Here is a 25,902-nt window from a genome sequence, read left to right as displayed (position 1 = left end):
GTGAACCAAATGGATCTGCACATTAATATATTACATTTTAGCTGATGAAGTGTTTAAATTTCTGCTGAGAATGAGTCAAACTGCAATATTATTACATATATCTGTATACTTTTGAGTGTATTTTTGTTCCACTTCTAGAGCCACCATTATTCCTTCAGAAATGTATATACACATTTTGTTTGGCACGGGATTTACATTCTCTCTAAGTATTTTAATCTTCTTGTTTGTTTCTGCTCCTTTCACGATGAATTCTGGGCAAGTTTCTCAAGTGAGCTAGACTTTTATGTCTACCAATACATTGATTTGGAGCTCTGGTGGCATAATGGGTACAAGTTGGATTGTGGTCTGAAAGGTCAGCAGTTCTAAACTGTCAGTCTCACCTCAGGAGAGAGACAGAGCTATCTACTCTCATGAATAGTCACCATCTCAGAATCCCTTGGGGTGAAAAGTACTCTGTGTTGATATTGACTCTGTGGAAGTGAGTTTGATTTTTTTCAGGACCTGGAATACAACTCAATTTAAAATTAAAAATCTGTTTTATAGATTTCTGTGCACCTTTCTATTAAATTAAGCAGCTCTTTTTAAATTTGTCATTCATTAGTCTTCCACTCTCCTTAGACTATTGGAGATATCTGTTGTAAAGCCAGCTCATGTTACATCTTACATGTGATGCCTAGAAGACCCATAGACACACACACACACACACACACACACACACTTTCTAAATCTAAATCATCTCCAAGTACTTGCTCTATTTTGACTCTTAATAATATTTTATTGTCCACTACAATGCATTTTTTGGATCTAAAGAGCTTTCTGTCTTCTTTACCTTTTCAGCTAACCACATGAATCTCCTTGTTCTTGCATGCATGGATGTTTATTTGAAGGTGTTAGCTGTGTTATTATAAATGCTGTGTTAACAAATTCGGTAGTATTCACAACATGTGACCCAAAAGAAATAAGAGACGTGTGATGAGTTTCAGTTTGGAAATGACTGCTGCCTTGACAAATTGGACAATGAGTCATAGAAATTGGTCATAAGAATGTGATTGGGTCCAGCTGTGCATAGTGGGATCCAAAGAAATCTAGACGCACCCAATCGTATTTGAAATGCTCCTGTGTATAGTCCTCTGTTAAACACTTGCTCTGTAGTCATGCTTGAAAGGCCCCTACTAGGTCCCAAGTACCCATGTGAGCGCTAAGATGAAAATTTCACCTAGTGCTACAAAGCACTCCATGGATGTTGTTAGGCGCCATCACACTGATTCGGACACACCAGGATTCTATGTACAACAGAAGGAAACACAGCCTGGACCTGTGCCATCCTCACAGATATTACGTTTGAGCCCATTGTTGCAGCCGCTGTTTCAATCTATATTGTCTAAGTCTTCTTTCTGCTGAAACTGCTCTGCTCTGCTTTAGAGGGTTGCCATGAGTTAAAAATTGACTTGAAACCACCTTCCCCCAAACACAATTTTGCTATGAATAAGTTGAAGCATTATTTTAATATCTCTTGACTGCATGTGTTGCTGAAAACCCTAAGTAAGGACTAATATCTAGTCTTTATTTCACTCACTGAATTCTTACTGTTAGTCTCTCTGTCACTCTATGCTCTTTGAGTTTCATTTGTCCTCGTTTCTAGGCTATTGAATTGTAAGCTTACATCTTTGGAATGCAATCTCGTCTTTTGCTTGATGGACCTCCTGTCTCACACCGTGCTCCACTATTTTGTCATAGCACCATTTCTTTAAATTCTTTTCGCATTCTCAAATCTGATTTTCTACTTGTTTATAGGTACACATCCTTGTCTAACACTCATATATTTTTAAGCAGATATAAGGGTCAGAAAGGACAGACCATATGTCCTTTCCCCAAGCCTACACCATTTATGCAGAAACACATATTGATATATTATCCAAATAACCCACTGCCTTCGAGTCGATTCATTCTCACAGTGATGCTCCAGGACAGAGTCCCTGCCCTGTGCCTGTATGGGTTTCTGAGACTGTAACTCTTCACGAGAGTTGAAAGATTCTTGTTACTCCATTGGAGCAGCTGGAAATGTTGAACTGTTGGCCTTTGGGTTAGCAGCCCACCACGTACTCACTCTACCACCAGGGTTCCCCATGGATATATCATGGTTTATATACTCTCAGACAGAAGAGGAAACACTTCAATACTGCTATTGGAGAAGGAATGTTTCAATGAAATTAAACTTGAGAATTGGTTAAACCATCAAGATTACCTATCTAATCATCATTCTACATAATAACCTGAGAGCATTCCTGTCTGATAAGTCAGTAATCCTAAACAGTGTGTATTATATTTTCTAGATCACTCCCATTATGTGAAAATTTTATTTCTCAACATGTAATGTACTTTGACTATGTATATATTTTTATTTATAATATAGCAAAGTTTTCTCACTTTTCCAAAAGAGTACTTCTGAAAGATATGGCACATGTTTCTTTGTGATTCCCCCCTTCCCTCCAAAAGCTGAATCACACAAAGGAACAATTGAAAATAGAAGTTATGATTACATTTCATTGAACTCTAAAGAATGACATTTCATTTGGTTATGCATTATGATAATTTGAATTATTTAAGTTGTATATTACATCTAATTCTTTATCCTGATGCATAGTTAATGACCTATTTTTTGCATGCATTCCAAATAAAACATTTTCATTCTGGCTAGAATAAAAATTATATAAATTATATTTTGAAGAACTAAATTTATAAAAGGATGAAATCTTCTCTGTTAGCTAAGACTAAGAACACTATGTCAAAATATTTAAAATGTATATATTCTTCATGTTTGTTCTATTATATAAATGTGCATATCAGTAAATAGAATTGCATTTTCAAATGGGAGGATGCTTATGTAGCGTAAAAAATTCACTCGATTTCTTAGCATCAGTGTGGGTGAATCATAACTGTATTAACTACCTCAAAGGATCATATTAATAACATCTCTTAAAATGGGTGTCTAATATTTTATAAATATTTATTCTCATAGCAGTCATTGTAACCATAAATTCAGAAGGACTTGTGTACATTTTTAAGTATAAATGAGATGAAACATCACTAAGAAACAGTCGCTGACTTCTAAAGGCATGACGTGACTGGGGGAAATGAATGTTTTTATTATTGTACTTCTTTGGTCCCTGTTTCTGAGTCATTTTTCATCAAAGCTGCCCCATATTATTTTTTTCTAAACCATAGTTATTTGCTTACAGAATGACCCACTTTCTCCTACCTCTTCTTTGGTATCACATTCGATGACTTTAAAAATGGCATTAACATTTATGGGTCACTTAGATGCCATTCACTGAGTTATTGTTTCAGCACAATGAATTCCATATTCCAAATTGGTGCCTATGGGCCATTGTTAAGCCAGGAAAATAAAAGCCTTTGGTGATCTAGCTGCATATGAAATTCTTTCTGATTCTGCCTGAATAAACAGATAAACCAAATAATACCAAGCCATATCTGTTGTTTTTGATAGTATGATAAGATCTAATTGGACAAATCATTTATTTTCATATAAATGATGCAAAGCTGGCATAAGATGAGCATTCATTCTGCGGAGAGTGCTAGATGAGTATGCATTGATCTTCCTTCATCTGCTGTGAACCTGGCAGCCAGATATAAAATCTATTTTTTAAAAGTCATTAAGCAACTAAGACACATTCAGTGATAGAGTTTATAGTTTCCATTTATCTGACCCAGCTCAGGGCTGCATAGCAGAGGGGGGTGGTGGTGGTGGTGGTGGTGGTGGTGGTGGTAGTGGGTAGGTGGGTGAGTGTGTGTGTGTGATGTAGGGAGGAATGGGGAAGGTGGGGGAGAGGGGACGGGTCTCTGGTCCAAAGGGCTACATGGACACTCCTGGTCTGATCAGAACCATAGAGGAGAAAGGGAAAACAAACACCAGAAACACAGAATTATCCTTTAGTTTGCTCATCAAAATCTAAAGCAAGTTATCAAAAGTGATTTCAAAAGGAGAAAAAAACTTTCAAAAATTAAAAGAACAGAATATGACTACCATTAGGGCTGCATTTACAACATATAAGTAAGAGACTCTGAGGATTTTAATCAATTAAACTCGCACAGGTGGAAGCTCTCTGTGTGCTATATGAAGTCACAGAGGAACTTGAATAAAACACTTGCTGCAGAAGATTTTACTTGTGAATCACATCATTTCTCCCCTTCAAAGGGAAGGAACCAAGCTTTACAGTTGTGTTTTACATTTAAATTTGTGAAAGTCTTAAAAACTGGTTAGATAAACTGATTTTTAACAAAGTTCTAAGAAGTAGATCTCTCAACATATGTTTTATATGTATTATATTAAAGCCAACTCTTGAAAGTCAATGATGAGAAAAGAATCAAAAGAGAAAGTTATAGAATATTGTATGATGATGGATGCAAAAAAAACCTAAGTAATTATCTTGGCAACTGAAATCTCAAAGTGTTACAAAATATTCATCAAGACCAGATGCTGTTTATTCTCAGAATTCAAGGAAGTTCTCCATCAGGCAAAATATTAATTTATTTTGTCATTCCAGTTAACTGAGAAAACCATATGGTTATTACATGGAAATTTTTTTTCTTTTTTTACATTTTATTAGGGACTCATACAACTCTTATCACAATCCATACATATACATACATCAATTGTATAAAGCACATCCATACATTCCCTGCCCCAATCATTCTCAAAGCATTTGCTCTCCACTTAAGCCCCTTGCATCAGGTCCTCTTTTTTTCCCCCTCCCTCCCCTTTCCCCCTCCCTCATGTGCCCTTGGTAATTTATACATTGTTATTTTGTCATATCTTGCCCTATCCGGAGTCTCCCTTCCCCCCCTTCTCTGCTGTCCCTCTCCCAGGGAAGAGGTCACATGTGGATCCTTGTAATCAGTTCCCCCTTTCCAACCCACTCACCCTCCACTCTCCTAGCATCGCCCCTCACACCCTTGGTCCTGAAAGTATCATCCACCCTGGATTCCCTGTACCTCCAGCCCTCATATGTACCAGTGTACAGCCTCTGCCCTATGAAAATTTTTTAAATACTTAAAAAAATAACACTTTTACCTGACCAAAAGAAACCTGAAAGAATGTTGTAAACCTTACTGGACCTTTGACAGGAAGCATAGCAAATCCCATCTGCACAAGGAAACATTAAAAAGATTGACAAATATACACATGGTAGTCACTATCAATATTTTCTAGAGCATCGTAGAAGAGTAAGACAAGGAAAATGAAAATGTAAATACTGAAAAGGAGACTAGTTTTTTCTAATGTTTACTACTGATAAAGTATACATTCAAGTCAACCTACAGATAAATTATACATATCCACTATGGCAAAACGTTCATGAAATATTGAATTTAAAGGCAATAGTATTTTCAACATGCTTTTGAAAGCCCATATATATGTATACATACAAATTTATGTAAGTTTTCTCAATAAATGTTCAACAGACAACTAATTTTACAACAGAAAGAACATTTTTCTAATGATCTCAAATCTATGAGCAAATATTTAAATTAAATATGTATGCAATATTTCTTTGAAGATCCCTGAATATCATTGTAGGTTGTGACACAGGCTTGAATAAATGAGCTATAATTATACTATGGATATTGCATTATATAATCTCATTTCTTCCTGTCATTTAAATATATTCAATTTCAATTAGTTATCCAAATGAGATCAGTCAGGACTTCCCAAATTAATGCTGAGATCATGTGTAAGAGGAAAGTTTCAAGAATAGCTCTGTCTCCTCCTGTAAGATCTACTGTCTCAGAATACCTAGACAGGGTAGAGGGGTACTTGGTAAGGACTGTCAATAGTTTGTGCTGCTGGTACAGATGGGAACTGGAAACACAGGGAATCCAGGGCGGATGATTCCTTCAATATCAGTGGTGTGAGTGGCGATACTGGTAGCCTAGAGGGAGGGTGGTTTGGAAAGGGGGATCTACATGTGACCTCCTTCCTGAGGGATGGAAAACAGAAAAGTGGGTGAGGGGAGACATTGGACAGGGCAAGATATGACAAAATAATACGTTATAAATTATCAAGGGTTCATGAGAGAGGGGGACGTGGGGAGGGAGGGGGGAAAATGAGGACCTGATGCCAGGGGCTTATGTGGAGAGCAAATGTTTTGAGAATGATGAGCACAACAAATGTACAAATGTGCTTAGTACAATTGATGTATGGATTGTGATAAGAGTTGTATGAGCCCCTCATAAAATGATTAATAAAAGAAAACAAATAGTTTGTGTTGATAGGGTCACTATGAATCAAAGTCAAGTGGTTTGCCAGTGGGTTTTTTGTTTGTCTGGGATGGGGTCGGGGAATTAAGCAAGTTTAGAAATGTAGAACTTGAGACGGGCACAATTTTTGTTTGTTTCTGAGTTGAGTCAACTCACTAATATTACTGTATTCTTCTACTTTGGGTGTCAAGTGAAATATTGGACTAAGAAAGTCTTGAGATTTTATTAGATGGAATTCTAAGAGTGCAAACATCTTAGTTTTTCTTGATGTGAATGGTTTTCCACATTATTTCTTAGTGGATGGGATAGATTGCACCTTCTCTTGTATTGGTACATAATATTTGATTTATTAATGTATATTTGTGTTGTTTATCAATAAAACGGCTTAGTTTTTCTCTCTTTAGGTTTACAGAAGACACGTGTCAATGTGAATGATCAAATCCACCCACTTCTCTGAAATCTTTCCCATTTTAAATCTTCATTATTTTCATAAATAAAAATTTCATAGAATAGAAAGCTATTCTATGATTCTATGAAAACGGCTAATAAGAAACCAAACGATGTATTACCCCAAGATCAGCAGCAAAAGGTCTCTTTGAAAAAGCAAAGGTATTATTTGAAGACTAAGATGTGGTTGCCCCAAGTCATGGTATTTTTAATCACCTCATATGCACATGAAAACAGAACAAAGAAGAATGGAGGAGAACGGATGTATTTGGATTAAGGTGTTGGTGAAGACTATTGACTGTGATTAGCTATCAAATCTGCCTTGGCTCCAAGTATAGTCAGAATCCTGGCACAGTGAGACTGGCTGTTCTTTGGGTATTATCAGGAGGAACCTCCAGAGAGAGGTTGTCATGCTTGGTAAGTCAATGGGTCAGTGAAATAGAGAAAGACACTCAAGGAGATGGGTTGAAGTAGAGGCTACAAAAAAGGGCTCAAACATAACCACTGTGAAGATAGTGCTGGGTCGGGTAAATAGAGTCGCCATGAGTTGGAATTACTTTGCCCAACTGAAAACAATAATATGATTCTCCAGCTCCTCGCTAAAGGGGAGAAAAGGAATTTAAAATAAAATTTAATCATTTTCATGAATATTCACATTATATATGAATTTTATCTAACTTATGTTTGATAGCCTAATCAAATAACACACAATCACAGACTCAATGCGAATTGGTTTTTTAGCTTTCTATAACAAAAGGCAACAATCTCCATGGCTTAGGGGAAGAGAATTTTTGTCTCACCATTGGGAGAGTAGGAGTCTAAATCAAGTTATCTGCCATCTTGATTCCCCCTGCGATTTCTAGAGTCTGTTTCAATATATTCAATTAATTCCAAATGATATCAACTTATATAAGGATGAATATAAAGCGTCATTCTTTTTTAAGTATCATTTTTATTACTACCTAATATCATGTGGTATTCCCATTTACTTCCTTCCTTCATATAGTATTCTGCATCCTATAACCAACCCTGTAAATAATAGCTCAGCTAATTGCTAGATTACTACATAGAAACATGTTTCAGAATATGAAAACAGTGTGGCATGTATTTAAAAGCACAATCCTCCATGTGTGGTACCCATCATGATTTCTAGGGATAAAGAAACACGGCCCTGAATTCAAGGGTAAATTCATCACAATAGCTAGATTAAACTAACTAAAAATTATGCAGATGAATGGAACATTTAGATTCTGCATCTAGCATTAAAATAGCAATCATTACATTTGACATATTCTAGCATTTTAAAGGAATCTAGAATGTGAATTATTATGAAGCTTTAATATAATATAAAACATTCAGAGATATCTTTTCATTACATTTAAGTATCTCAAAATTAAACTGTAACTCTATAAATCGCTATTTCATCTAAGGAAATTCCATATATATATATCTTGAACTCTAAAATGTCCTTTAAGTGTAGGTTATTACTTCTGCTCACCTCATTTCTACATTCTAGCTAAAATATCACTCTATCATGAGTATTCAGTAGCTTAAATTCTGTTGTGAACATTTCCATTAAAACTGATCTGATTCAGAAGAAATGCATAATCATACCAAATTAGTCCATTTCTTTTTTGTGGTTTTTATATTTTGAGTCATCTTCATAATGGGTATCCTCATACTTTAACCCAGGCATTAGAGTCTTAATTTCATAGTTTGACTTTGATATCCTCGATAGCATGTCAGAGTTTATGCTAATGAAAACGTTGAACAGAAAAGCCAAAAGGCTTTCTATGTAAAGATTAACAGGATTGTCTTAGCATCATTACTGGCACCGCCTTCAGGAGCACTAGACAGTCTGACTGCCAAACATGCTCACACTGTCAGATGGAAGTACAAAAATATTGATTTAATCAAGGAATTATTTTAGAGTGGATGCTCAGAGTGTTTACTTATGACAATTAAATTTGGAAAATTAATTATTTTATGGAAGATAAAATTGCCAACCTCAAGTAACAAAAATTACTAGCAACATGACCCTCAGCTTTTCAAAAGCGTTCTACCACTTTGGAAGATGGCCATTCTGAGCGAGGTTGACAGTAGTTTACAGGACAGTGATCTAAGTTACATAGATAACTTTTCTTGGGTAAGTAACCAAGAATTTATGTTGGTGTCAGTAAACAGCATAGAGAGGTCTCCATGACCCCTCACAAAAGTAGGATTGCCACTTCCATCAATCATCAGCAGCAGCAGCATCTAGTACTTGCAGGCAAGACTACAAATTGTCTCCAAAATTTCTTTCACTGCTTTGTACCTCTTTATGAAAATACCATCACTTGTATCATGGTTTTCAGTGACTCCTATTGAATTGTAGAATTTCTGTTGCAGACATAAAGAATAAATGTGGAGGTAAGAGGGGGAAAGGAAGGGTAAGAAAGGACGGAAGGAAGGAAGGAAGGAAGGAAGGAAGGAAGGAAGGAAGGAAGGAAGGAAGGAAGGAAGGAAGGAAGTCGCTGACTTGCTTTTTTGTAAACTTCTTTAAGGTAATAAAATGAAAAATTTAAAGTTAGTCCTCTCTGCCGAAGCTCCTGCTTCTGCTGCATTTTATTGAATTAAATTCACCTGAGCTCTGCCCTTTCAGAGACATGCTTTTGCAATGTTAGCTTTATTTATTGGATTTATTAAAATAAGACTATTACTCCGGAGTACACAAAAATAAATGACCTTATTAACTTAACCTATATAGTGAAAGATTATTTCTAGGCTACAGAATTTGAAATTTAGGGTTTCTTTTTTCTACTTAGTCTAAAACTTAGTGGCTTTTTTTTTTCAGTAAACATATAAAACATTTTTTTAAACGAGAGATGTGAAATATTTCCTGAGAGTGGATAAAATGTGAAAATATTGGGTAATTTTATAGGCTTGAGAATTATCACAGATATTTTCTAGAAAGGTCATTCTAGGTAGCATGGGCTGAATCTTATTGGCTCTAGCTTTGTAAAGATGACATGTATTGGTTGAGACACTGGAACACCAAGCCATACCCATTGCTAGTTGGTTCCAACTCCTAGTGACCTTATATACAGTGCAAACCCTTATGGGCATACATCATTCTCACTAGAAACAGCTGATGGATTTCAACTTGTGACCTTAAAATTAGTAGTCTAGCTCGTACATGACAATGCCATCAGGTGTCTTTTTAAACCCTAAATCAATTATTGGAAAAGGTTATTAAAAGTCCAGAAAAGTCAATGTACTATTTTTTCAAATTCTGAAGTTATCTAATTTCTAGTCATATATCAGAGATATCTTAAGTAATTAATATAAATATATATGAAACTTTTTGTGTATTCAGATATTATAAACTATTAATGATGAGAATTATCTTTATCATTGGTGAACATTTTTAACTATGCTAGATTTTAATTGAATTAGATGACATGTTTGAGATTCTGAAAGCAGGTGTTTCATTTGCTGTGGAATTTCTATATGCGGAATGTATAAAAGTGGGTGATCACACAAAATAAAACAATCCAAGCTCACTTACTACTAGCCAGTCAAATCCAACTCATAGTGACCTTATGCATAGAGTTTCTGAGGCTATAAACCTTTGTGGGGGCAGAGAGCCTCATCTTTCTCCAGTTGAGTGGATGGTAGTTTTGAACTGCTGAGCTTGTAGAAACCAGTGCAGTGCTTACCCATAAAACTTGTTGATCATGTAGTTCTGATGAATTCACTTTGAAAAATTCTAGCTTCCTTTGCATTTCTTGCCTCTCTGCTCTCTGGCTACTGTCTAGAAATCTAGATTTCTGCCTGCTTGGGGATCTAACAGCAGACAGGTCTTCACTGTCAATTCCTGCATGATGTGCCCTAGCTAACAGGAGCCATCCCCTTTCTCTGGAACCTTCCCGTCTGCAGCCTCCATCTTTCCCTCTCCTGAGCGATCGGAGAAGTATAAAACCATTACCTCTGCTCTTGATGCATTTTTGCTGTAATAAATATAACTGTGTATATATATCTTCTAACGATCCTAAATTCTTCTCTATGGAATCATAAAAATATTTCCTTAAACGAAATGTGGGTCCTACTTTACTCTTGATCTTATTTTTCATAGCTTACACAGAATGTGAACTTTTCCATAAATCTTATTTTCTATTTCTATTGGACTTCCAATCTACTCTTCCATGTTGTCTATAAAATATATTTTATATACTGTGCTTCAAAAATAATATGTAATAAAAACTCAAACTTTGCAAGACCTATACTTACAATTCTGATTTTTTCTTTAACTTCCTTCCTTGTACATCTCTCAGACTGAGTATTCCCCAGTTACTAATTAGTGTTTAGTTCCTCAATTGGCATTTATTTTAAATTGTTCAATAACTCAGGATGTGTAGTATAACCACCACTGAAATGGCTGCATAAATTTATAACTTACATTTTTATTCACACTATCTTAAAACTATTTACCACTTATAAATATTCTAAAACATTTCTCTCATGTATAATATTACAAAGGTATGGATATGCCATTAAAATTATTCCTCTATTGCTAAATAAGGAGATCTCTGATGGTGTAGTGGGTGAGGAGTGGGAAGCCTACAGAGTTTCCACCTTTGAATCTTCCAGTGACATCATGGTTATGTGTTGGGTTGCTAAGCTCATGGTCAATAGTTTGAACCTACCAGTTGCTTCATGGAAGAGCAAAAGGAGCTCCCCTATCTGAAACTTGAAGAGGCAGTCTGTTCTGCTGTACAGGGTCACCTTGAGAAAGAATCGACTTCATGGAAGTGAGTTTTTGTTTCTGTGTGTAATCTTTCAGTATTAAAAGTATTATTGCAATAAACTGCTATGTTTATAAAATTATGTTGTGCTTTCTCAGTATTAAAGAAATGCCAAGAGGTATATAAACTGGATGGGAGGTTAAATGGCTAATGGTAATTTACACAAGAGAGTTTCTAACGAAAAGATATCTGAAATCCCACAACTATTGGTATATTAACCATATTGTTGGTGGGTGCTCTTGAGTTGATGCTGGCTCACACTGACCCTATGCAAGAGTCTCTTAGATTGTACCTCTTTACAGAAACAGGTCACAAGGTCTTTTCTTCTATGAAGTGTCTAGTGGGCTGGACTTCTAATATTTCAGTTAGTAGGAGAAGGTAGAACATCGCCATCATGACACTACCCCAATTCCTGAATTAACCATAGGCCTATTTCATATTTCATTCATTAGATAAACATCTATTTGACACCTGTGCTATGCGGGCATTATGAGGTTCGAGGACACAGTAGTAGTACAACCATAGACCATGGAAAGAGGATAGAGAAGGTCACTGAAGAAAGTTCATTGTGTTTGATCTTTGTGAGTTTGTGTGTGCCCATGTATGTGTGGTCGAGGGAAATTTATAAATAAAAATATAAATTCAAGTACCATTGATTGAATGCTCAGCATGAAATATAGGGATATGCTCTCTCTTCATTTATGCTATGGTTAGTTTCCAAAGACCAGTTCATCATGATGACTCTATCAGGCCATCGAATGGAGGATGATGAGATCATTACATAACAAACAAATTACCATCACGTAACTGCCGAACGACTGAGAATTATGACCCAGCAAGGTGGCACACAATGTTAAACTTCACAGCCTGCCTACATCTCCCCTCACACTTGTGGTCACTAGTGCCTGGCATTCATCCTTAATGTGAAAAATAAGGTAATACTATCATAAAGGTTAACTGTTGGATAATGAGATAGTTAATACGTTAGGAGGAGCTATACTTTGTAAACAGTAATGGACAAGTATCATCGCCGCTGAAAATTTCTATTTTTCTCTAGAGAATAACAATACTGTGTGCTTTAGAATGGCCAGTGCCTACTATCATGTGATGACAGCCACCAGGGAGTGTGCATCCTTTATGGTCTGCTGTGTTCTACGCTCATCTTACCTACTCCATGTTGCCCTGCTTTCCTGATCTCCAAACGGAGCTACTCTGATCCTTATCCAGGACCTGACAGTTCATACCTCGCCCTTCCCTCCGCTCCACACCCACATACACTGTTATTCCTCCATGAGATGCTATGAAGTATGGCTTCGTTTGTAGACATGACAACTGCATGGTTTGAATTATTTATCATGTTATAAAGAATACCGTGGTTAATAGGAAGCTGACCAACTAGGTTAAATGCCTATTCTAAATCCCTCCTGAGGAACTTGTTGGAGAGGAGGCATTCCCCGTCATGTGACTCATTAGGGAAATGTGAAGAACAAATGAAGATAATCCTAGTCTCACACCTGCTTTTGTTTTCCTCCAGAGATCACTTAGTTTCAATTGAAATCCAAGAGGAAATTGCTTAGACTTTAGTCAAGCTCTCTGTTCTTTCAAAATGCTGGCCCTCCAAGACCTTCTGAGCATCCCTTCCTGGTCTTACTCTGTATTTTGTTTCTTGCCATTTTAAAATTATATATATATATATATATATATATATATATATATATATATATATATATATATATATATAATTGATTTTTCAAAATACTTCTACTGGTTTTTCTTTTCGATTCATTACTCTGTCACAGATTGTTTATGTATTTGTGGTCTTTCACCACTGAATGATTATTGAAGAAGATTCCTGAGGACAAAGAGAGCTTAAGGCTAACCTGATTACTAAAGAATTCTGCATCCTCACTTCTTCTCAGGCATTGCCTTGGGCCCAACAGGATTTGTAGTGATACACTTACATAACTCTGATTTAATTTTTCTTATGGGAAATTATGGAAGTTCAGAAGCTCTATACCTTTTTACTGAAATAATTATTTCCAAATCCCCTGAAGGTGGTTATGTAATTCAAGAGAAGTAAAACATGCTCACAGGATTAGTAATATGTCCACCTTGGACATTTTTTAAAATAATGCTTTTTAAAAAATATTCACCTTCTTCGGTAAAGGGAAATTGTATATGGGAAGATTTACATAGAAAGGAAGTATTTGTAACACACACTAAGCTGGAAATGGACTAAAATATGTAGTTTATGCCTCTTAAGCTTCTCATTACATCTGCACATTCTAATGGGTCATCCTGTGTGCACATATCTCTTCGATGTGTTTAGAAGACAAGCACCCAGCACTAAAGAAATCACGCTGGCTTGAGTGAACATCAAACAGTTACATTTCAGAGGATCAGAGACAGAGAAAGAACTCTTCAAAATGAGAAACCTACTGGATACTGTAAGAAAACAGGGTCTCGGTTTTTATACCTTTTAACATGCTCACAACGTCCTCCAGATTTAGGCATATTTTTGCTCAAACCTTCCCGACTTTTATATGACTACAATAAAATACATAAGCTGAGCATTAGAAATATGTAAAAGTTGTTTAAATACTTAAAAGCGTTTGCATTTTAAATGATATTGTGTGTCTATAATATTTGGTGTGTGTGTGTGTGAGGAATCCTAGTAACAACCTGCATCGGATTTTTTTCAAATTAATCCAGCTTTCCTTTTTCATCTGTGCACGTTAGTACTCCTCAGTGGACTCAAATAAATGTAAGGGCAAACCTGGGATAGCCAAATGCAGAGACTCCATCAGACATTAGCGTCTGGAAAATGATGCCTTTCTTGTTTGTGTGCTGCTGCTGTGCCAGCAGGAGAGTGGAAAGCAGGCAGCCCAAAATACAGCCCAACTTCCCCTTCCTTCCACTTTGATTCCTGAAAGTGATTCTCACCTCTTACCTGCTTGTCCTTCCCAGCTCCCTGCTAGTGTATTTCTGCTACTGCTTCACCTACACCAGCCTGTTTTATTACTTATGATAAGTTTGACTTTGAGAAGCTGTCCCTCTCAGCGGCAGATTCCATCTCTAGAATATGACTATCACAGCTAGTATATGTATCAAATGATTTTGGTAGTGAAGTAGTTGACACATTCTGGTTAAGTAATTTGGTTAGAGAAGTGACTAACACACGCACACACGAATATGCACACACACCACGCACAGGTACACGCTGCACACAGCATTCAGGAGAGTAGCTAGAATATGGTAGGAACTCTATAAATTTCAGTTTGCCATTGATTATTGTGAAGACAAGGACGACTCTGCTATTTCAGCCAAGAGCTGCTAAAGTTCTTTGAAGCATTTTATGGAGTAATGATGGATAATGGTTTTAAAGGTTTTGATTCTTACTAGGTTCCTGTTATAAATGCTTTTTAAAGCACCCATGGCTTCTTATTGACTTTAATCCTGCATTTATAAAATAGCATTGCCATTTTTTAAGTGAACGACTTATCGAGATTGAGCCAGACCATTGGCTCGTGTCTGTAAGTTTATTTATTTTTAATGTCAAATGGAGGAACTAGTATGGGGGTGGTGGTGCTTAAAATGAAATAGAAATCTTATTTACATTGCTAATATACCCAAGGTGCGTGGGACTCCTGTAACTACAAAGGAATCATATTGGTGATAAATGATCGTAAGGAAGTAAAATCTAATTTGCATGAGCATTTTGTCTCTAGCTACTAGGTGACCCATTAGAGCCTTTCACCGCAGAAATCCTGAAAGTAGGAGACAGAATCATTTGAGTGTGCCAGGTGCATTCTTGCTGAATCAGCTCACTTGGTGTTATGCCAATTTGTATTGCTTCTCGCTAAGGAAAAATATCCCTGAAGAAAATGTTACTAATGTTTAAAGTGAAAGAGCACCCTGGGTGGTGGTATGCTTTGGCGACAAACTGCCAAAATCAGATCCACTGGCCACACTGTGGACTATAATAGGCATTCTTCTGTCTAGGGGAAGATTGTAGCCATGCAGGCCCTACCGATGCTTCTGCATTGTCCCTGTGAGTCAAAATCAACTGGTGGCAAAGAGTTTGAGTCTGGGATACAGCCTTAACCCACACTTGCAAGGTGTAGCAAAGAAAGCTTTGTCACAACAAACAAACAAACAAATACATAAATAGACACAGGCACAATATAAACTTTATAAATGGACAGCTCTGAAATCCTAGGACCCACTTTTCAAACAAAGGTTTCACTAAGAAGGTGCTATACACTGGGATTACAAAACTCACTGAAATGCATGGCATGTTTTGAGTGGGGTGTGGAGGGAAGACCCATTAGTAGGACTGTGAGAAGGTATTTGAGGTAGAAAAAAGGCATCTATGTGTTGGAAAATCAGAGCCACTTCCTCAAATTCCTCAGCTGCAAATTGGCTTCATAATGGTTAGCTGTGTCCCCACTTTGTACGTGATAGTTTTGATGTCAGAGTTGAAAATTACCTGAATTTTAGATGTTACATAGGATGCCTTTTCCATGTCAAAAAACTTATTTTGAGACAAATCCATTTAAAGAATTGAAGTACACGATAGAAGACGGAACACCTGACATCCTGTCGTCTGTCCATGGACTTGGGTTATGGAGAGGCGAATGCTGTAGAGTAAGACTGGCCTGAGCTTGAGTCCCGACTCTCCCTTTAATAAATAAGAAGTTTGATCAACTCTCCTTTCAGTAAATGTTGGCTCTTATTATTCATTTTAAATTATTTCTTTGTATCAGTGCATAATTTATAGATATGCCTTCAAATCTGGGTCTTTGTGGATTAAGTGCAAATGTACCTGACTCACACGTGCATATCAATAATAATTGATGTTATCAGTTCAAATTCATCTAGAGAGACCTCTGGAAAAAAGTTTGAATATCTACTTTCAAAAGATGACAGCTTGTGTAAAACCTGGAGAGATGTCATCCATGGGTTCGCCTTGACTCAGATTGATTTGATGTCAACTGTTGTGTTTTTGAGTTTATCAAAATTATTTTTAGAGATGTGTGGTCTAGAATAATACATTCAAATTTTCTATCTGTAGTTTCTTCCTATACACTAAGCACTAACGAGCATTAGAGGCTATTCCTCCATAGCCAAAGAAAAATATTAAGTTCCTTCCTTACATTTGTGGCTAAGTTTTATAAGCGCACCACATAGACCCATTTTGTCCACAAGACAAAATCAGAGGAGACAGTAGAGAATGAGAAGATAGCATGTCAATGTACAGAAGGAGAGGAATTCAGGCACAAGATGCACAGAAATCATTTGCAGAAGTGAGCTTTGGCTGACATTTAAGAGTCAAAGACAGAGGGATAAACAGAGAGATGGAATTCAGACTTTATGTATGATGAGAAAACGTTAATGCACAAGGTCTGATGCAGAACAGACAGTTCAGGGTAGGATTTGGACACCGCAGAGCATGGAGTTGGATTTTTGGGGAGAAAATGGAAGGCGGGTGGAGAAAGTCACAAGTTATTCTGCTTCTAAGTATGGACTGGGCATCCCTCCAGAAGGGAAGAGAGGGATGCTCACTCTGGAAATAGCCAGGCTGGACATGGGCCCTCAAAGGTCAGACATCCTCATCAGTCCTGCAGCGTCCAGCTAACTTACCTTTTGGCTTTGGGAATCTTATGCACAGGCTTCTGAAGTACACTCAATGTGTTCCTGAATATCACCCCCATTCGTTTCTGATTTCTGCAGACCTAAAGCTTGTTCAACTGCCAAATTGCAGCGCCTGATATCTTCTTAGAAAGAAAATTAAAACAGTGCACCACTCTTAAAATAGACTGCAAAGGAAAAAATATGGCATGAAATGATTTGGAAATTAAAGAGACCCTCAAACTAAGGCTCAAAAGTAGTTTTCCATTTATGTTTAAATACTTAAAACAACTGTGTGACCCAATTTACGTATAATAGGTGAAGTCATCCTTTTACTATCACAAACTCTACCGAAAGGTAAAATTCTCAGATTTCTTTTTCACCATGTGGTCTTATAGAGAGTCCCAAGAATGTAGGATCTAAGAATGACCTTCAGAAAAAGGGCAAAATAGTGGACCTAGGCTTTGCTCCCATTGTCCCCATATCTTACTACAGGAAAACAGATGCACGTGAACAAACACTGAGTCCTCAGGACCCCAGATGGCAGCCGAGGAGTTAGAGATTCTGAGTGAATCCAGAAGCAAAGAGGAGTGCTGTGTCACATGGTCCGGGAGGACCTGCCTCAAGACAGTGGAGCACTCTCTCATTGCAGCTATGTGGGGACAGTGCCAGGCACTACCCTGAACAAAGAAGACAGAACCAAAGCTAACTGGAGGAAGGTAAAAATACACAGATTGGCTAAAGAAGTATGCGGGTTACACACTTGGGAGGGAGCAAAGGGTGGCCCAACCACTGTGAACGTGTGATGTTGAATCTCCTTGAGACTCAACACAGTTGGGTTCTAGGACTAGGGAAAAAAATGGTATCAGAGGAAAATGGGGGACTCTGCCCACAGCAGAATATCATGGATTAGCCTGGGGGGAGACACTAGTGAGGGAAGGAGCACTCTCCACCTTCACCACAGAAAAGCTAAGATCCGAACCATAATGAACTCCAGGAGTAAATTACCCAGAACTCCTGAAACAGCTCTGGTGCAATACCTGAGAAGGAGAGTACTCTCCAGATGTCCCTTGGAGAACATACCCGAGGCTATTTGTTCCTGGTGAGATAGACTATATGTAACCTTAAGGAATAGTTCTGTTTTTCGTTGTCCTGTAGGGTCACAACGAGTCACAATCTACTTGATGGGATGGCAGTGGGTGGATAAAAGACAAAGCAAGTATAAACCTAAAAAAAATTTCACAAAAATCAGAAAAGAGAAATTGTTTAAAAGTAGATATAAGATGCTCCAAAGTTAAAATAAACTAGAAAAGCACACGATAAAGCAGGCCAATGAAAAGGAGAATCTGAAGAAGATGAAAGTTCTGCTGTGGAGTCCAGGCTCATGGAAGAATTGAAATAAGCTCAAACAATGGTGCTGAATATGTTTAAAGAAAACAAAAATAGAGGGAATAAAACGGTGGATATCAGGAAAAATTTGGAAGAACACATTGAAACACTGAATACGGTAATTTAAAACAAAGAGAGAGAAAGGGAGAAACAGAACTATTGTAACTAAAGAGTAATGCAACCGAAGTGGCAAAGGAAAGCAAACAATAAGAGAATCCGTCACACACCAAGTTAAAACAAGTGAACTGGGAGATAGAACAAATGAACTTACCAAGTCCCAAGAAAAGTAATAGCAAAGAGAAAAAGAAAAACAAACAAAATCAAATGTAAATATGATACTGAAGAAATATAACATTAAATTGTTGGAATTTCAGAGCACAATGGCAATAATAAAACCATAATAGGAACATTGTCCACGAAATAATCAGATTTTCCAAGACCTGAACAGAGAAGCAAGCCTATAACCAAAGGAAGCACAGGAGCCCCAGTGAGAAAACATACAAAACTGTCAACTCTGGATGAAGTCTTCCTGAAATAGCTGAAAACCTGATAGGCAAAGCCTACGAGTAAAACACAATGTAAGAGACCAAATGTCTTTTATGAAAAGCAGAGTGGCTTTCTCCCTGGAACCTCTAGAGGCAAAAAGAGAGTGGAGCAGTGTATATGAAATATTTAATGAAAACAATTTCAAACAAAGAACTCTTTTCTCGGCAAAGCTGTGATTCAAAAATGAGGGGAACTCACGACATTGGCAAATATGCAGAAAGTCTAGGAATTTGCTACTACCAAGGCATCTTTGAAAGTCTTACTCAGAGAGCATAAGATTGGTTAGCAATGGATATTAAAAACACATTTTATTCTAGATATGAAGAAAACAGAGAGAGATCTCGCAAAAATGCAACTACATTAGCAATCTCAAGATTCCAGCACATAACATATATTTTTAAAACCGGGCTTAATATATGAGGTTTGTAAGAAACATGTACACATCATATCTACCAGAAACAGAATGGACTCACCATCATAAATAGATTGCATCAGGAATCGAATGAATAAGTTAAGGTTCATATGTGAAATTTAATATATGTGTTAACCTCTAAAATTAAATGAGAAACAAATTTGCAAAGAGAAAAAGTGAACAAAAAGTCTCATTGAGAGAAAGCAAAAAATAAATAAAAGCAGAGAAATTCAAATAAGAGGAATATATAGAACGCTAAAACCAAAAACAAATAGCAAAATGAATGAGACACAGCACATTTAAGAATAACTTTTAAGCTTAAACTCCACACATCGAAGATAGAAATTGACTGAATGGAATAAAAACAAACCACTCAATCCATCATATTGCTGTCTGCAAAAAACATTTTAGATATAAATACAAAAATAGACTGAATCTATAATAATGGAGCAAAGTGTTTTATGTAACTAATAAACCAGAAAGATGAGTATTGACAATGCTGATATCAGATAAAATGGACTCTACATAAAAATCTATTAAAAAGATAACTAAAGGCAAAATATAGTATAGTAACAAAAGTGTCACTTGACCAACACACATAAAAATTATGAATATATATGCACTTAACAGAAAGCCTTCAAAATGCATAAAACAAATATTAATGTGGAAGGAAAACAAGGCATATTAACAATAGTAGGGGACTTCAACACACCCATTTCAATTCTAGATAGAACACAAAAGAAAGCATTAGGAATATTGAGAATGAAAAATAAGTATATATGTTGTTTTTCCAAACAGACATATAAGAAGACCATATCCATTGTTCTTCAGTGCACATGTATCATTTTCCAGAATAGACTATATGTTAAACAAGCAACAAAAACCCACTGATATGGGTCAATTAATACTCAAAGCAAACCTATAGGAAAAGGTAAAACTGCCCCTGTCAGTCAACAAGATTGTAGCTCTTTACAGGAGGAGAAAGTTTTGTTTTTATCACTTGGAGTGGCTAGTGGTTTTGAACTACAAACTCTTGTGGCTAGCACCCCAACTTGTAACCATCATACCACCATATCTCCATAGATCTTCTGCTGGGACATAACATAAGTGTGAATATTTTTTTAAAGGTTGGAAGCATACAAAGCATCTACTCAACAATAATTACATGAAATACAAAAATAACTTTAAAAATCAGGACATCAAGAATTGAAATAAATGAATGAAAATGAAATAGTATACTGCTAAAGAATCTACTGAATCATAGATTAAATTTTAAAATGAAACTAAAGAATTCCTAGAATCAAGTGAAAATGAAAACACAGTATAATAAAACCTTTGGGTTACAGCAAAAGCAGTCCTCAGAGGGAAATTCATAGCAACAGATAAATAAAAGAAAGATCCTAAATTAATAAGTTAAATTGACATCTTGAAAGTATATTGATAGGGAAGAAGCTGAAAGTTTCAAAATAAGTTTAGAAACAGAAAATAATAAAGGTCATAACAAATGAGTAAAAAAGAAGGTAATAGAATCAGTAAAATCATAACTTGCTTCTTAAAAGAATCAGTTAATTAGACAAGCCATTATCTATATAGACAAAAAATGAGAAACAACACATAGCCAAATTAAAAAATGTAATTGGAGATATTAAAACCAATCAATCAAATGATAAAAGTAATTATAACAGAATATTATAAAAAATTTACTGCCCACTTAACCTACATAATATAAATTCCTAGAAACACACCATGCATATCACAAAACAAGCAAACATAGAATATCTAAAGAGACTCATTACTAAAAAAGAGATGGATCATAACATTTAAAAATTGCCAAAACATCAGTAAAATTGCAGGATTAGTTGAGTACCACGGGGACGTCTTACCAATATGCAGAGAACATTTGATATCAATTCTACTCATCTTTCTAAAATCATAAAATATAAAGATTACTGAACTAGTTCTATGAAGAGAGCAGAAAACAAACAAGACAGGGAAAGATGTCACACACATACACATACACACACAGGGAAAGATGTCACACACACACACACACACACACACACACACACACACACACAAAGAAAGAAAATGCCCATAACCCCCATGAATGTAATTCTAAAATTTTCAGCAGAATCCTTACAAAAATAAGTCATTAATCTATTTTAATAAACGATACACTAGATTAAGTGGCATTTCATTTCAGCATGACAAAAGTTGTCCAACACAGTAAACCACATACATTCAAATCAAGCATGGGAAAAAAGCACATGGTTATATTGATGGATGCAGAAAAGACTACTGAATAAATTCACTCTTTTACTGATAAAAAATGTCCTGCAAAAATGTAATGGATTAGAAATTTCTGAACCTAGAGAACAGATCATAGAGAAAAGCAACAGCCAACGTGATACACAGCAGATTGGCAGAGATTCTTCCCTTTGAACACAGGGACACGACAAAGATTCTCATTGTCACCATTTTTATTTAGCAGTTTACAAGAAGTCCTAGCCAAAGCAATAAAACAAGAAACAGAATAAAAGGCATGAACATTGGAAATGGAGAATTAAACCCATCTTTATTTGCAGATAACATTATTATCCTAAAAGTAGACCATCCCAAAGATCTTCAAGGAAACTACTGGAACTATTGGATTTTAGTCAACATGCAGATACCAAGATCACCCCATAAAATTTATTTGATTTATTTATAATAACAAGAATATAACACTACCCAAAGTCTTCAAAATGGTATACTATTTGGAAACTAACCTAACTGGGGCCATAGAAGATTTATACAATGAAAAATTTAAAACATTACTATAGGACGCTAAAAGAGATACAAAAAAAAGCATTTTCCATGCTCGCATAGTAGAAGGCTTAATATAATGAAAATATCACTTCACCCTAACATGCACAGATAAAATGAAAATCCTAACAACAATCGTTACTGAAGTGAGAAAAACTAATAACCAAATACTTATGGAAAGGGTAGAAACATTGAACAGCCAAAACAATATTGAAGAAAAAGAGCAGAGCAGGAGTTATGACAATCACTGATATCAAACATAATAGACAACCGCTGTCATAAACAGCCCGACATTGGTTCATAAATTATGGAGCTGGACTGAAAACTCAGATTTAAACCCAGCCACCTATGGACGACTGATTTTTGACAAGAAGTCAAAGTACATTTATTTAATTGAGAAAAATTGTCTCTTATAAGTAGTGCTGGCAGATCTGCCAAAAAAGGAACAGGACTCACACCTCATAGTATACTCAAAAACTAACCCCAAATGTATCAAAAAGCCAGATGTTACACCTAAAACCATAAAATTCCTAAAAAGTAGCATAGAAGGAAAACTATAGAACTAATACTTGGTAAAAATGGGAGTAAACAGCATTTAACAATAATCCATGCATAAATAGAAGACAAGAAACAAAAGGGAAATTTATTTTATTTAATCCCATCAAAGACATTATCAAAAGAGTAAAATAAAATTATCCATAAACTGGAAAAAAATCCTTCATAAATGCCACACCCAAACTGGGTCCCATTTCCAAAATTTGTAAATACCTTTAACAAATCAACAGAGTGTGGTACCCCATCAGACTCAACTGGAAAACACTCCTAAATGTCAAAGAACAGACCTGAAACTATTTATAGGCTTTTCCTTTTCTGTCATTGGCTTTCTTTGTGTTGTCATTATTTTGTTGTTGTTGGTTTTGTCTTCGTTGGTTATTTTGTTTGGCTTTGCCTGGTTTTTGGACTTATTACGTCTCTGCATATCTATCTAGATAAGATAGGCAGGATAAGCAATTCAGATACTAAAACAACTGAACAGACGGGGTGGAAGAAAGGAAGGCAAGGGTAGCAACCAATCCAGGGACAAGGGAACAACAAGTGAACTAAAATCATGATACCTAGAGGGGCTTATTCAAGGGCAATATAACAGCAAGGAATTACTAATCCCAAATGAAGCCAAACATCATGGTGGGACAAGAGGTAAGTAAAAGGAAATAGAGGAAAGAACCAGAAGGCAAAAGACATTTATAGAGGTCTAAATACAGATATGTACATGTAAAAACATATTTATACATAATGGGAGGGAAATAGATCTATGTACTTATATGTATATGTTAAGAATTAAGATAGCAGATGGACATTGGGTTTCAACTCAAGTACTTTCTCAAAATAAGAACACTTTGTTCTAATATCTGGTATTCTGTGATGCTCACCTTCCTCAGACGATCAATAAAGACAAATTGCATGCATAAACAAATGTGGAGAAGAAAGCTAATGATGCCCAGCTATCAAAAGATATAGTGTCTGGGGTCTTAAAGGCTTAAAGATAAACAAGTGGCCATCTAACTGAGAAGCAACAAAGCCCACATAGAAGAAGCACACCAGCCTGTGTGATCATGAGATGTCAATGGGATAAGGTATCAGGCACCTAAGTCCGAAACAAAATCATACCAATGTGAATTGGGTGGGTGGAGGGGGTATGAGGAATGGAGACCCAAGCCCCATCTGTACATAATTGGACATTCACTCATAGAAGAGTCACAAGGAATAGATGAGCCAGTTAGGGTGCAGTATAGCTCTGATTAAACACACAACTTCCCTCTAGCCCTTTAGTGATTCCTCTCCCCCCCCCCCACCAATTCTACCTTACAAATCAGAGTAGACCAGAGCATGCACCTAATACAGATAAGAGACCACAACACAGGGACTCCAGGATAGATATACCCCTCATGGCCAACAATGAGAATAGAGATACCAGGAGGATTAGGGGAATGTGGGTGGAGAAAGGAGGGATTGATTACAGGACCAACATATAATCTTCTCCCTGGGTGACAAACAACAGAAAAGTGGGTAAAGGGTGACAGAAAACAATGTAAGATATGAAAATAATGATCTATAATTTATCAAGGGTTCATGAGGGAGGGCAGGTGGGGGAGGAGGGGAAAAGAGAAACTGATTTTAAGGGCTCAAGTAGAAAGAAAATCCCTTGAAAATGATGTTGGCAACATATGTACAAATATGCTTGACACAATGGATGAAGATATGGATTGTGATAAGAGATGTACGAGCCCCCGATAAAAGTATTTAATAATGAAAAAAATTAACAACAAAATAGATAAGCAAGCCAATTATTAAAAAGCCAAAGAATATGCACAGAACCTTCACCAAAGACAGGAAAACCAAGAAGAAATCATTAGTTATTAGAGCAGTCCATATGAAAACTGCAGTGAGAAATCCTCACAAGAATAAAAGGGCAGTAGTATGATTGGACGGCAAAGAGACAAATGACTCAGAGAGCCCCGCCTCTGTCTCTTGCTCTCTGGTGATTGGACCAGTGTGCGGCAGCCTTAGCTAGTTCTCTGCCTCAACTTGCGAGCTACACTACCTGTGGGACTCCCAGCCTGTGGACCATGTTGCTAGAGCTTGAGGTTCCTTCAAGACCTGCTTTGCCCCGCTGCTGGTGTATACATCCCTTAAACTGGGGACTGTCAGATCCTGTCATCTGGCTGATTGTTGGTGACCCGCCCTGCTATTTGCTGCCTGTGGCCTGACTGCCTGCTTTGCTCTATGGAAGACTCAGCTGTCTGCTTCCTTGACCCGGGACCAAGCAGCCCTTGTGAATTGAAGGACTTCCAGTATATTAACTGTTTCATGGAAGTGATCTGAGTTGAACTGAATCCTCTGTACAGCTGGGTGGACTAATTAGCTGCTATATTACTTCATGCTGTCTATCTATCTATCTATCTATCTATCTATCTATCTACCTATCAAATCACAGGTCCTGGTTTTGTTTCTCTAGAGAACCTTGTCTAACACAAGTAGGGGCATGTATGTTACAAAGAAATGCAGTGGTATCATAGTCCATAAATTACCAAGGGTTCATGAGGGAGTGGGGAGTGGGGAGGGAGGGGAAAATGAGGAGCTGATGCCAAGGGCTCAAGCAGAAAGCAAATGTTTTGAGAATGATGATAGCAACACTTGTACCAATGCAATTGACACAATGGATCAATCTATGGATTGTGATGAGTTGTATGTGTCCCCAATAAAATGATTTTTAAAAAAACAGAATAAAATGTCATTGATTAAAACAAAACAGACAGAGAGCCACAAATGTTGGTGAAGATGTGAGAGTGGAGTCCTTTGCCAATGCCAATGGGATTGTAAAATGTCACAGCCAGCATGGAAAACAATAGGATGCCTCTTCACAATACTAAAAATAGAATGGTCCCATAATTTACTTATCCCATCCCTGGGGATATGAGGTAGACACCCAAAAGTAGGGACACATACCAATACAGACATTCTATGTGCATCTGTTCCATATTCACAAGTACAAAAAAAGAAGAAGATGGGAAACTTTGAATGTATGTAAGTATTGGGCTGCTAACCATAATG

At 36.6% G+C, this 25,902-nt stretch overlaps 1 protein-coding gene across 1 annotated transcript in view; it reads left to right on the top strand.

Annotated features, from left to right (window-relative positions):
* The window catches only part of CCDC102B (coiled-coil domain containing 102B), a 208,778-nt gene extending 197,270 nt beyond the window's left edge, over positions 1 to 11,508 (top strand). The window contains exon 6 of the mRNA XM_075532986.1: positions 6,681 to 11,508. Within this exon, the coding sequence (XP_075389101.1) occupies positions 6,681 to 6,711 (31 nt within the window). The 3' untranslated portion in view covers positions 6,712 to 11,508. The remainder of the gene's footprint in view (positions 1 to 6,680) is intronic.
* The last annotated feature ends 14,394 nt before the right edge of the window (positions 11,509 to 25,902 follow it).

This window comes from Tenrec ecaudatus, chromosome 15 (genome assembly GCF_050624435.1).
Source record: "Tenrec ecaudatus isolate mTenEca1 chromosome 15, mTenEca1.hap1, whole genome shotgun sequence".
Classification (NCBI taxonomy): domain Eukaryota; kingdom Metazoa; phylum Chordata; class Mammalia; order Afrosoricida; family Tenrecidae; genus Tenrec; species Tenrec ecaudatus.
This window is presented reverse-complemented; position numbering and strand designations above follow the sequence as displayed.